Source organism: Papilio polytes, unplaced genomic scaffold, assembly GCF_000836215.1.
Source record: "Papilio polytes unplaced genomic scaffold, Ppol_1.0 DF821511.1, whole genome shotgun sequence".
Classification (NCBI taxonomy): domain Eukaryota; kingdom Metazoa; phylum Arthropoda; class Insecta; order Lepidoptera; family Papilionidae; genus Papilio; species Papilio polytes.
Window position 1 is genome coordinate 2,283,670 of NW_013527693.1, and position 12,276 is coordinate 2,295,945.

The 12,276-nt window shown below is 32.2% G+C and overlaps 1 protein-coding gene across 4 annotated transcripts in view; it reads left to right on the top strand.

The window, feature by feature from the left end:
- The window catches only part of LOC106108555, a 50,193-nt gene that overhangs the window by 4,690 nt on the left and 33,227 nt on the right, over window positions 1–12,276 (top strand). Inside the window, exon 2 of one of the 4 annotated variants that reach the window (XM_013289757.1) lies at window positions 8,099–8,219. The exons of 1 other annotated variant lie outside the window; for it this stretch is intronic. In XM_013289757.1, the coding sequence (XP_013145211.1) occupies window positions 8,099–8,219 (121 nt within the window). Of the gene's footprint in view, window positions 1–3,295; window positions 3,763–8,098; window positions 8,220–12,276 lie in introns of all 4 variants that reach the window. 2 more of the 4 variants (XM_013289759.1, XM_013289758.1) reach the window with 2 other exon arrangements.

Sequence of the window (12,276 nt, forward strand, 5' to 3'; positions counted from 1 at the left end):
ATCACTGACCTCCTTAGCCCCACTTAAAGTACATTGAATCTTCTGATACAAGATTGTTAACGCTCCTTGACTCGTTAATGAGATGTTATTTTTCTAAGATATGATTACATTGTCGTCTTAAACTAGTTTACAATAATCTTTACAGTCTTCATATAGAAAAGCGTTACAGTCACCCAGTTTTATTATAAATCATATTATATTCATTTTAAGTTTTATCGTAATTATTGTAGATCTATATTTGATTTTTATATCGGTTCTAAGATTCAGTGATTTTAATTAAAAATTTCATCGAACCTGTACTAAAATGTTTACGACGCAAATTATTTTTGGATTATGACGGGAAATTACGCCATTTACGACTCCCCGCAGTAATTGTTAATTGTCTATTTTAAAGTGATTATGACAGCTTTTAAAAATGATAATCCGTTTAAGTCTGTGTAAAGATAAGTGGTAATACCCAAAAGAAAATGCAATTAATACGTATGTTAAGATATTTCATGTCTATTTTTTAATGAGAATAAGAGAGATGAAATTATTATAGGGATATGATGGTAGTTATTTACAGTAGATTTTTTACTTTAAATAAATGAAGTAGACTCTTGGAGTAGACTCTAATAGGAGTAGAGTAGAGTATGACACCCTTAATTGACTTTTTGTCATGGAAATTTTGCTTAGATACAGTTAACACGAGGTTTTAATAAATAGTAATGCGTCTCAGTGTACACTGGAAACCTTGCGATGTTGTTATCTACCGAGTTAATTAATCATTCTGCATTCGCCAACGTTCCGTACGTTCAGTTGAATGAACGGTTTTTGATAAACACCGAGGAAGGTTGGCAAAGGTGATATATAAATACTACGTCATAATAAACACAGAAAACCAGCGTGAAGTGGAAACAATTCCGCGTTTCGTCTGATGAGTGTGGTGCCGGAGGGCTAATTTTAGTCCCTTTCCCTCTCCATCCTTTTTTTAGAGGAAAGGTTGAGAAGGGAAAGTGGGTTTGATGGTGGAGGAGACGTATAGGAAGGGGAAATGTCCTCTTTATGTGCGTCTCCTCCTTCGTCAACTAAGGCTACCCTTAGTTGACGAAGGAGTTAACGTTGCCTACGCAACGCATCTGCAATTGCTGATGTTTATGGGCAGCGGTCGCTTTCTATTTCGGTGGATTAAGGTGGCTGCTTGCTCGTTTGCCATCTTATATTATATTTATAAAAAAACACATGTTTTACAGAATTTCAAAAATTCCTACTATACAAGATTACTATCTACTTTTATTCAAAACATCACGTTTATAGATATCTAGAAATCTTTGGATTCATGCATGTAGTTTTCGTATGATCCATCTGTATATGAACAATCATAGTCATAATGATAAAAATTGTTTAAAAGATTCTAATTTTCAATCTATAAATGCTCGTTAATTGTTCCTCCAATAATGATACCAGTTAGGAAAACTTGTAACTGGTCAGTGGTTTTATTAATCTATATAATTTCAAACTACATTTTAATGAGTAAAGTCAACGGATGGAAACTTAATTCTGTCAATATTTAGGTGAACGTGTTTTTGTATAATAAAAAGGCTGTTGACATCAAGATCATTGCCCATTTTTGCTTCTATTAACTGCTCTTATACCATGTAACTTTAATGTTACTTTTATACGCAAATGATGAAAATATTTTATCATAGTGCTGTTTAAATTACGTCGCAGCTATTCCTTCGTAATGCACGGTAATGAATACAGCTAATAATCGTAAAATGTGTTAAAGAATTTTCATGTCTCATAAAATATTTAATAAACTATAAGATAATACATAGTATAGTCACGTTAAATAACGTCATTCAGTTTTTCGTTTCATTAGACTTCTTGAATTACCTCGCATTTATCTTCTACAGAAGAATCTCTACTTGTTGTATTTTTACAGCATGTTTGTTAACTTTTTACGATAACATTTGATTTATTTTTATCATAAAGTTGTTAATTACGTTAACCTGTTTAAAAAAAAAAACTTTTGATAAAAATTCTGTTATATCGCAGTATTGTTTTTAAGGTAATGAATCACGAGGAAATCTGTAATCGATGTTCATAAGGGATATTTTTTTAATACGAGCCCACGTATATAAAATGTTCAAATTATTTTTATAAATATTCTATGTTTAAGCACGTACGACTGTTAACACGTACTTGCAAATATGTTAATAGAAGCGTTAAATGAGTCTGTCTCGATCCCACGTCACTTGCTTGTGTTACAAATATAAGGACCCGTGTGAATAATATTAAGTAGATGGAACTTTATTATTCGTGCTAATTTAAGTGTCTTGATGTTAAAGAACTGTTATTGAGATTCTCATTGCTATTAAAAGAAACAGCTTTTATTGTTGGCTAGATGTTGCTCGCGACTTCCACTGATAACGTAGCTTTTTAATGGTGAAAGAATTTTTGAAATCAGCCCTATAGTTTTTGAGTTATTTCAATATATACAAACATGCGAGTCTATCCTTTAAATAATATTAGAATAGAAAGAGATGGATGGATTGCGTAAAAAGTGACATGATCAAAAAGGGAGTGATGACTGTGACGTATGAAATGATAGAGTTATGTAGAGGACAAAAACCTGTTGTGCCGACAGTGCGGGAGTACTATAAGGAGAAAGATGATGATGATAGAAACGGTTCTGTATGATCTATTAATTGTACAAGCTAAACTAAACTCGTGTAGTCTTGCTAACTTCGGCCCGACCTATAAGACCTACCACTCTTCGTTGAGGAGTGTCTTGAAACAGTCGCATGGGCAATTATTTTTACTGATATTTTTCTAGAAAAATCTTAGTATAACCTTGTCAAATCAATACGTGTACAGATTTGTATTTGTCATCCTTATTTTGGTCCTTAGTATTGTACTTTGTACGGTCTTAAGTACTTGTTAAGTTATACACGTACCAACTTATAACACAAGGTATCGACCTTAAATGCATTCTGTGCGGGACTTTGTATTAAAATATATATTATATTTAAACTTTTTAAAAAGTAACTATGTTTTTTCTAATAAGTAGGTACTACACTTTTACAATTTTTACCACAGAGTTTTAGCTAATAAACTTATTGTAAAGGTTAACGGCCTATTAACGTCGGTATATTTAGATTGAAATGTAAAAATATTTTCGCCGGTCAAAACATCAAGTCTAGAATGTTAAAGCTACTATTTTACATTGTATCGAATATATTTATTTGTAATATGTGGCAACCGGTTTTATAAAACGTCTGTTTTCACGATACTCTTTCTCGGATATTTGTAGTGTCTTGATAGTGTTTGCTGACTGCTCACACGACTCGAATACACAAGCAACGACTGTCACCTCAGGTAAGTTAGGTTATGAAGACGCGCGACAGTGTGTTGTTGCTTTATTAAAAAATTAGATCAACACGGAACGTATTGTGTAGTGAAATAACAAATAAGGTTACAATATGAGTGCCTAACGCGACAGATTTATCTTAATTATGTCTAGTGCACAAGTTAATAACAAACCAGTATCGCGTTGACATTAATGGAGTGCTCGTGTGTGATAGTGACTGGCCGAGATTTTTTTTAAATCACCCGCGTAATTTCTCATTTGGAAATTCGTGTTGTGTTCGAAATTTAAATTTGTGTTGAGTGTAATGGAGTTCCAGTACTATGGTAACTTTGACCGTCAGCCAATACGGAGGATCCCGGATCAGCCGTGGTGGGATGAGGAGGACACGCTAACGGACCGCCGGCTTAACGGTAAGCCTAATAAGTCCGTTCTAATACAATATTTTTTAAAATAAAACTCAAATATTGTATGTAACGTATAATAATTTATTTTTTAATTGTTTAATTTGATTAAACTTCCTAGACTAGAAGCTATCAGGTTGTCGTTTTGACGCATTTTTTAAACATAAAATATTTTTTTATAGAGTACAAATTGAAAGTCACCTAATGTATAGTCAGCTAATTATAATTTATCACATCTATGTCATAAGTCAACATTTATGGCAAGATAAAATTTATAAACATAGCATATATTATGATTTGAGATAGCAAAGACGTGTGACATAATTTTTACGAAGATATTATTTTTTTACATCTTTTCTTTGACACGAAAGTCACTTGAAACTGAATAAAAAATATTTCTAAATGAATAATGAAAGCCCTGTAATTCCGAGTGTATTTTATAGGTTTTGTTATACAGAACAATAAAATATACAGTCACGAAGAGAATAATTATATTATTCACACGATAACTATTTATCAGTACATGCTAAGTTAATAATAACAATTTTCTCAACGAATGCACGTAAACAAAGCTTCGGAAACGTTTCACCTCGGTCAATGAATTCTTACACATATCTCAATTTGAACAATAACGTTAATACAATATGCCACGGAATTGCTAAAACTATAACTGTAACTGTTACAATAACTGTTATTTATTCTTGTTACTTTAACGTTACGGATTCAAATCAACGACCGTAATTATTCGCTGTCCGTAATCTAAACCATTAAACTAATGGCGCTTGACATTTTTACATTTATTTCTATCTATGTTATTATTTTATTACACATATAAATATCATTTTCCTTAAGTTATATAACCTCTAACCTTTAGACAGAGGTGGAAGCGATGTTTTTTGTATCAACTAATATTTTTCTAAAGATTATTTTATTATTGAGGAGTCGATTGACTGATCTACTCATACTATAAGATTTGTAAACAGCAATATTTGTCACTAATTTTTAATTTATAAAATCGAAATTGAAAAAAAAAAATTAATTCCGATATGTATTAATGTATTATAGACTACTTGTAATAAAAAATGGAAGATATCATTGGAAATATCTAAAATAATACAAAAAGCACAGTCACTTTTCCGTTGTAGTAACCCGAAAAGTAGTATGCACACAGATACTTAGATTGCATAGAAAATTAACCGCTCTAAGCTTTTCTAAATTGTGGTATAATTAACGGATATTAACTAATTCGGTATACAGGAAACGGAATCCATAACAATTTCCATTGATAAATTACAACTGAGCTATTGCCATGTTTTACTAAACTGTTCAATAGCGCTTTTGCACTTTAAAATCTATACTATTATAAAGCGTAAACATACACTTATTTGTTGCCTAAGATGTCAGCAATCATATTTTTGAACAATTATTTTTTTAATAAAAAGCCGTACACTTACGTCAAGCTTTAGACTATATATTTTCACGCCATTAAACTTAGGGATAATTAATTTGGATAAAAACCCTAATGTGGAAAAGAGACCAAAAGTTGCTGTCAACAGCAAGGTTGCCATGGTTTGTCATAACGTCATATCACTTTGATATCGGCAATTGATAATTTGACACATGTAAACAACGAAATAAAATTTTCATAATTTTATGCGAATGAAGTCGCACGGGAACAGGTAGTATAGTTATAAAAAAATGCTCTTACGCTTATGACGATTAAATCTATATCTATTCTAATACTATTATAAAGGGGGCCGATTTTAAAAACTCTTCGAAAAACATTCATCTATAGACAGGTAATTTATCTGTGAGTAACATATGCTATATTTTTTTAATTTCACGCAGACGTCGTTGCGAGCAATAGCTATTAGATAATGAGATAGATGGTTCTAAATATATGAAACTTAAATTAAAAATATAATAGTATAGTTAGCTTTTAATTTTCTTTTCAAGCCTTTAAAACTCTATCTCATTATCTAATGTGTAGTCGACGTAAGTATAAAAGCGGTTTGCACCTATATGCCTGTCTAGACGGCACGGGAGACCAGGAAGAATCGATTCCTAAAGGATAATTTTAGAACACTTTAAATTGCTACTCTACAACAAGTTGTCAGTTCAGTTTTGTGGCTCTTTTCTGTTGTTTACATCTATCTCTACCTACTATTAATTGTATTGCTTAATTACTTATCAGTAACTTTACTGTTATAGTTGATGTTTACTCACATTACTGTCATGTCTGAAGAGTCTGGAGAAACCTTAATGTTGCTTAGACACTAAATCCGCCCAAACATAAAATTTGGTCCCAATCTGTATGGTGAATACAGCACTCTTTTAAATCAGGCAAAAATATCAAAGTACATTATGCAGATTCAATCTAACTATAAAACCATAATATCGGTTTATTTTCCACGCAAGCTATAAAAATCAATCCACACAGGCGATAAACAAGTCGTTAATTGTACAATTAATAATTGACTGCAATCTAAACTTTTGCTATTAGACAAATAACACTTCTTATTTTATTCCATTATTCCACAAAACACGTATGTTTTTAGATAGCAAAAGGTGGCAAACGAGTATACAGCTACTTGAATTTGCCAAAGCAGCAAAGTGACAGACCATAGACATTGCATTTTTATTAATATCTTGAATTAATTAAAATATCATAACTAATTAACTTTTTTTCGTTTACAACTGTGTTTATTTTATGTTTATGTTCGTATTTAGGACACTGGTCTTTGATGAAATAGTAATAGAAGACATATGATTCATTCAAATTATTTTTATCATTTCCTCTTTACTTAAAAACTAGCTATAGCTCGCTACATCGTCCGCGTGAAATTAAAAAAGTAATAAAAAACATAGCCCATGTTATTCATTGATAACGTAGCTTTTTAATGGTGAAAGAATTTTTGAGTTATCCCAATACATACAAAAATCCACATATAGGAATCTTCCCACTTTATAATATTAGTATACCTAGATGTCACTTGCAGTTAATCGAAAACCTCGATTGCCCCATATTTAATTTAAATATTCTTAGTAGAAATGCGCTAGAAATTTCAATTAATATATTCTCCCGATCGAAACAAATATATCACAGTTGCCCAGATCTTTTAATTGAATCGTCTGCAATCCACAAGTCTACAGAGCGTCCAATTTCAATCAGGATCTGTGTAACACGAAGCCTCATCCTAATACGTCATATATTCTTTTTAAACCGCCCATTCTTCCCTATTTCATTGTATGAATATGAAGGATCAAATGCGATTTATGTTATTCCAATACTATTTCATTTAACCTATCTACAGGGTAAGGGATTCCAACGTATTTCTTAATAGGATTTTTATTTATAATTGATTTACTCATAATTGCTAATAGCTAATCGGACAAAACCTACAATGACTTATCAACTGCTAACAAAACGTTAAACAAATAAAAAAATATTGTATATAATTGTGAAGATAATTAAGTTTTGTAAATAATTATTTTTATTTGTAAAGGTAATTTTAAACCGTTTACAGAAATTTTTTTCTAAGCCAAAGTGCACAAACGGCTATTTTTAACAAAAACGCGTACGTACTCGTATTATATTTGGGATGTATATTTCAACGTTTCCATTAGGATACAAAAAGGACTCTTTTTATTACTAGAAACTGCAGTTTCTCGTTTGGACCAGTTTTTTTTTGTATCATTTTTATTCAAAATACCTAAGTTTTGAGTAGCATGAAATGTGGAATTTATGCAAAAAGCAAATACATTTTTTTGCAACGTTTAAGTTCAAATATTGTTTTTTTGCTTTATTAATCGGATATCGAAACTAAGACAGCATAATTTCTCTCGTTTAAAACAGGCGTCAATACAACTAAAGAGTAAACAATATGTTACTTATGGTACAGAACAACAATGTTTAAGAAAATAGAGCTTGTTTATATTTAACAAAGCATTCACTACATTCTATATTTCACTACGTAAATATTCACTGCAATTCCTCACGACTGTCTAATGTTGCGATATAACAAGGGACAGGCGTGACATTGTTAACATTTACAACGCAAAGATTGTGCAGTATGTGGGTTGTTTGAATTGATTGTAATGTGCACGTGAGATTTACAATCATAAAGTCGACGTACACGTGACCATTGAAGAAAACGAGCTGAATCACGTGAAAAGTTCACTTGTTTATACCAATTGCATTATAAACATCGTCACATACAATCAAGACGCATAATTGATATTTTATTTACATATTTATCTATATTTATGATTATTATCTTCATATTTACATGCTATTCTGGTTCCCTTTGATATTTTGTTCTTAAATTTATTTTCTTTGTTATAGGTAAGTGGAGTGACAGAATATGTGACGTATCGAACACCACCGAGCATTCGAAGCATCGATGACGAAAATGAAGGCAGAGGCTCCACGTTGCCTCCGCCACAGCTGCATGTCTGTCAGATTGGTGCGTTAATTTTTAACTAATATGATTGACATATCTGTTCATAATCTGTTCCGTTACGTTGTCCCTTTCATTATATTTGTAAAAATAGAGACGACAATGTTATGTTGGACCGCAAACCCCTAGTGATTCGCCGGGGAAGTATACACGCGAACAAATAATATTATAGGTAGTTAAAGTTCGGAAATGCAGGATAATAATAAAACAATTTCGTTAGCAGCCAATATTCTATGATTACGAAATATTTGCTGGCTGATATGACATGTTACAATACCAGTTCATTAATATGTGAAAAACGAGTATCAACAAGAAAGTCAGCCTTATCACAAGACTCGTTTTCACCATCCTGTTTAACTAATTCCATCTGCAGTATACGCATAAAACACTTTCTGATTACGTTTTTATTTATGAGATTGAAAGTTTTGAACTCGGTTTCAATAAAAGTTCTCGAAGGCGTCACAACGCTAACAAAGCCGGAAGCGAATATATTGTATTTTGTTTGTGTGGTATACAAATATTGCCTTCGGATCGTCCAATATCGCGTTGACCAAGACATTCCAATCACTTGACGTTCTGCAAACTCCGAGTATAATAAATATCCAAAACAATAAACGCACTTGCTTATTTTATTTTAATTATGGTCTTGACGATTCAGATAATGTCTTCGAACAAATTTCCATCAAAAGTTTTAACTAACTTATAATATATCAATGAATCGGTCATATGCTGCTGTGTCGTAGGGTCAACTCGCAAGGCTATTTCCTCGTACTCCGCAGACGTCTCTAACGACATTATTAATGCACGCCTTTTTCTCCCCGCCGAAGGGCATTCATCCTCATTATGAAAGGGTAGCAGTTATAGACGATACTACGTAGACATTCTGCGTGAGCAAAAGTTGAATCGAAAAGATTGCATACATGATTGTTTTATTTAAAACTAGCTTTCGCCCGCGATAGATTCAGTCCGCGTGGGATTAAAAAAAAAACAAAATTTACTATCCTCTACATCTATTCCAAATTCTCCATCAATCTAAACTTCCGCATTAATAAGATTGTGTTTGATATGCAAATTAGCTTTCTTGTTTGTGTAATTGTGTTGGTTTTCCACGCATGTTTGGTTTAACCATTTTTCCTTAGAGACGAGTAATTAAAAAAAATTGTAAAATAAAACTAAAATAGTTACGCACGTCCGTCTGTTCACGCCGTTGATGCATTTATAATATTACATATAGTTATTATAAATCTGAAAGTTAAGATGGATGGATGGATGGATGGATGGATGAATGTTTGTTAGAGTTTGTAGCCTAAAAGGCTTAACGGATTTCGATGTAATTTGGCATAGATGTAGATGATAGTCTGGAAGAACACATAGGCTACTCGGTTTTCTTATTTTTTAATGTCACGCGAACGGAGTCGCGGGCGAAAGCTAGTATTACATATAGTTATGTGTATTGAATTATAATTTTACAAAGCTCTTGACTAAAAAATCAACTTTGTTATAAATTGTCATCTAATTCATTGAAATTTCGGCTTAACCTCAAAATTGAAAGCTGTCTTGATTTTTAATGTAAAAAAGCGTAATTTCCAATTCACGGTTTGCGCAATAATGATATTATTCATGAGTATGTGCAACATTATTTATAGCCGACAATATTGTGGATACGTCATGACAATGAACTTAGTATCAATAGGTTATCCCGCCTGCACTGAGGTGTACCATGTCAATTTCTACGTAAACACTACGACGAAAATCTAAAATAACAAATTTGAGATATATGGATATGACTAACATGTTTATGTTTGCAAGTTGTAAATTACTTACAAGCTACATATGTATATTCATTGCATTATTCTGATAGCTAGGTAAGTTACGCTTATTTATATTTAAACTAGCTTTCGCCTGCGACTCCGTCCACGTGATTAAAAAAAACAAAAGAGAGTATATCTGTGTCCTGCCAGACCCTCTACATCTGTACCGAGTTTCATCAAAATCCTTTCAGCCGTTTAGGCTACAAACGCTAACAAACATCTATCCAACCATCTATCTAAACATTCGCATTTATGATATTAGTATGATTTATAAACAAGTTAGTTAGTGTCTTTTAGGTTCGTGTGTATTTTCAAAAAAGAATTACTCTCTGTTAAAATCCATGTCCACAGATTAAACAACAATCTTAGTTAATCTGCCTAGTTAACATAATTGCAAAACTCGGTATTGCTCATAAAAAGCTGTTTAATTACGTCGCTAAAGAAGTTTTTATGCGTTCACTTAGTTCTTAGGTGTTGGTGGACGCTCGTGCCATTTCCTTTAACTGGGTCAAGACTATCAAAAAAAAAACAGAACATCGTTTCAGATCCGCGCGCCTTAGAAAAAATCCTCAATCTGACCCCGAACTTTTACGCAACATCAAAAATAATGTAAAACTTCGATGAAAGACATTAATAAAAACAAAACAAATATTTCAGGTTATTTACCATTGCGCATTGTATTTTCATCCACATTTTAATTAATTAGTACTTCTCAGGTAGCTTTTTTATGAACAAGAGGTACAGGCGTAAATTATTTTCATTCTAAAAACTTAAAATCTGTCCTTAGTTTGATGTGTGATCAAGTATTAAAGGTAATTTTATTACTCAGGATGTTTTATGAGGTATGTTTGTACCATTACAACAATCGACATTCTTTATTCTGAAAGAAAATGAGGTTAAATAGACAATAGCGTCAAATCAGATGCGTAAGCGACTGCCTTTGATAAGGCAATTGACCGTCATGATTGTTCTTAAAATGAACTTACATTGACCGTACTCAGACATATTTGATGTCACTAGGACTGACTAAGAGTAATTTAAATAGAAAATTTTCCTATATAAGAAGTGAGGACAGGAGAAATCTTTTAATTAACGAAGATTGTTACTTGCCAAGCAAAGAATGTTACGCCGTAGTTATAACTAACTAAAATTACATGTATTTATGTTTTTATTGTTTTTTTTAATATCGTCATAATGTCTGAATTAATACAAACGTGTATCTATGTTTTACAACTGCAAGCATATAAGCATATGGCGTCATATAGAACATGCTTCCCGGTTTCTATAATAGGCTCTGCGTTATTATTTAATCTGTAACCGAATGGCCTTCTAGCTTAATATAGTTAAGCGCAAGTCAAGTATGGTCTACGTGTTAGTATGATTAGTTTTTTTTCTATCGTTGGAAATATACGTCTCATTGACAGTGTTTTAAGTTACGCAATTCTTGTTGACTAATGCTCAGATAAGGTTTTTGTAAATACTCGTATTAGTGTGAAATATTTTTAAAGCCTGACTAAACTTTAAAATCAATTAATTTATAATATTGGTATTTTAAAATGCCAGATATTTTTACATAAAATAAAAATTGACAAGTTCCCTTCGAAAACTATCCCTGGAAATTAACAGTAGTATGTTTAACGTAAGCACGTTAAAAAGAATAAAGCTTTACAAAATATAAATTTTTCTTTTCATGTTAACATAAACGGACATTGGAATTTTCTTTGAAACATAATGTTATGGTGGCCTAGATTTTTTATAGCGACATTCTTACAGGGGCTTCGTTACGTTTGCTGTCGGAAGCTATTAACGCGGAATACTACATGTGGGCCACATTATCGTATGCAAAACTTCGTTTATTTACTTTTAATGATTTTGCATTCTGTAACGAATGCTAAGCAGATTTTCGAATTCACTCGTAAACATTTTTCCCAGCTTACAGTAGTATTTATAGTAAACCTACCTGTTTAAAAATGTCATACTTTCGTATTGTTACGTTTTAATTTCACGCATGTTAAATATTCGATTTAATATATTTCGGAGTCGCGTCGTCAATCTCGGCGTTCATAATCTCATCAGAGAGAATCAAAAATTCGTGTATTTCCCTCCGGTTTCATTAGACGCGGGCCGTCGGCGTTTGACGCGGCCGAATGCGAACGTTCGCGCTAGTGATGGGACTCGAGTGATTTTTTTTCACTCGAGTCACTCGGTACTGGTAACTTTCTCACTCGAATGCCACTCGAGTGAAGATTTTA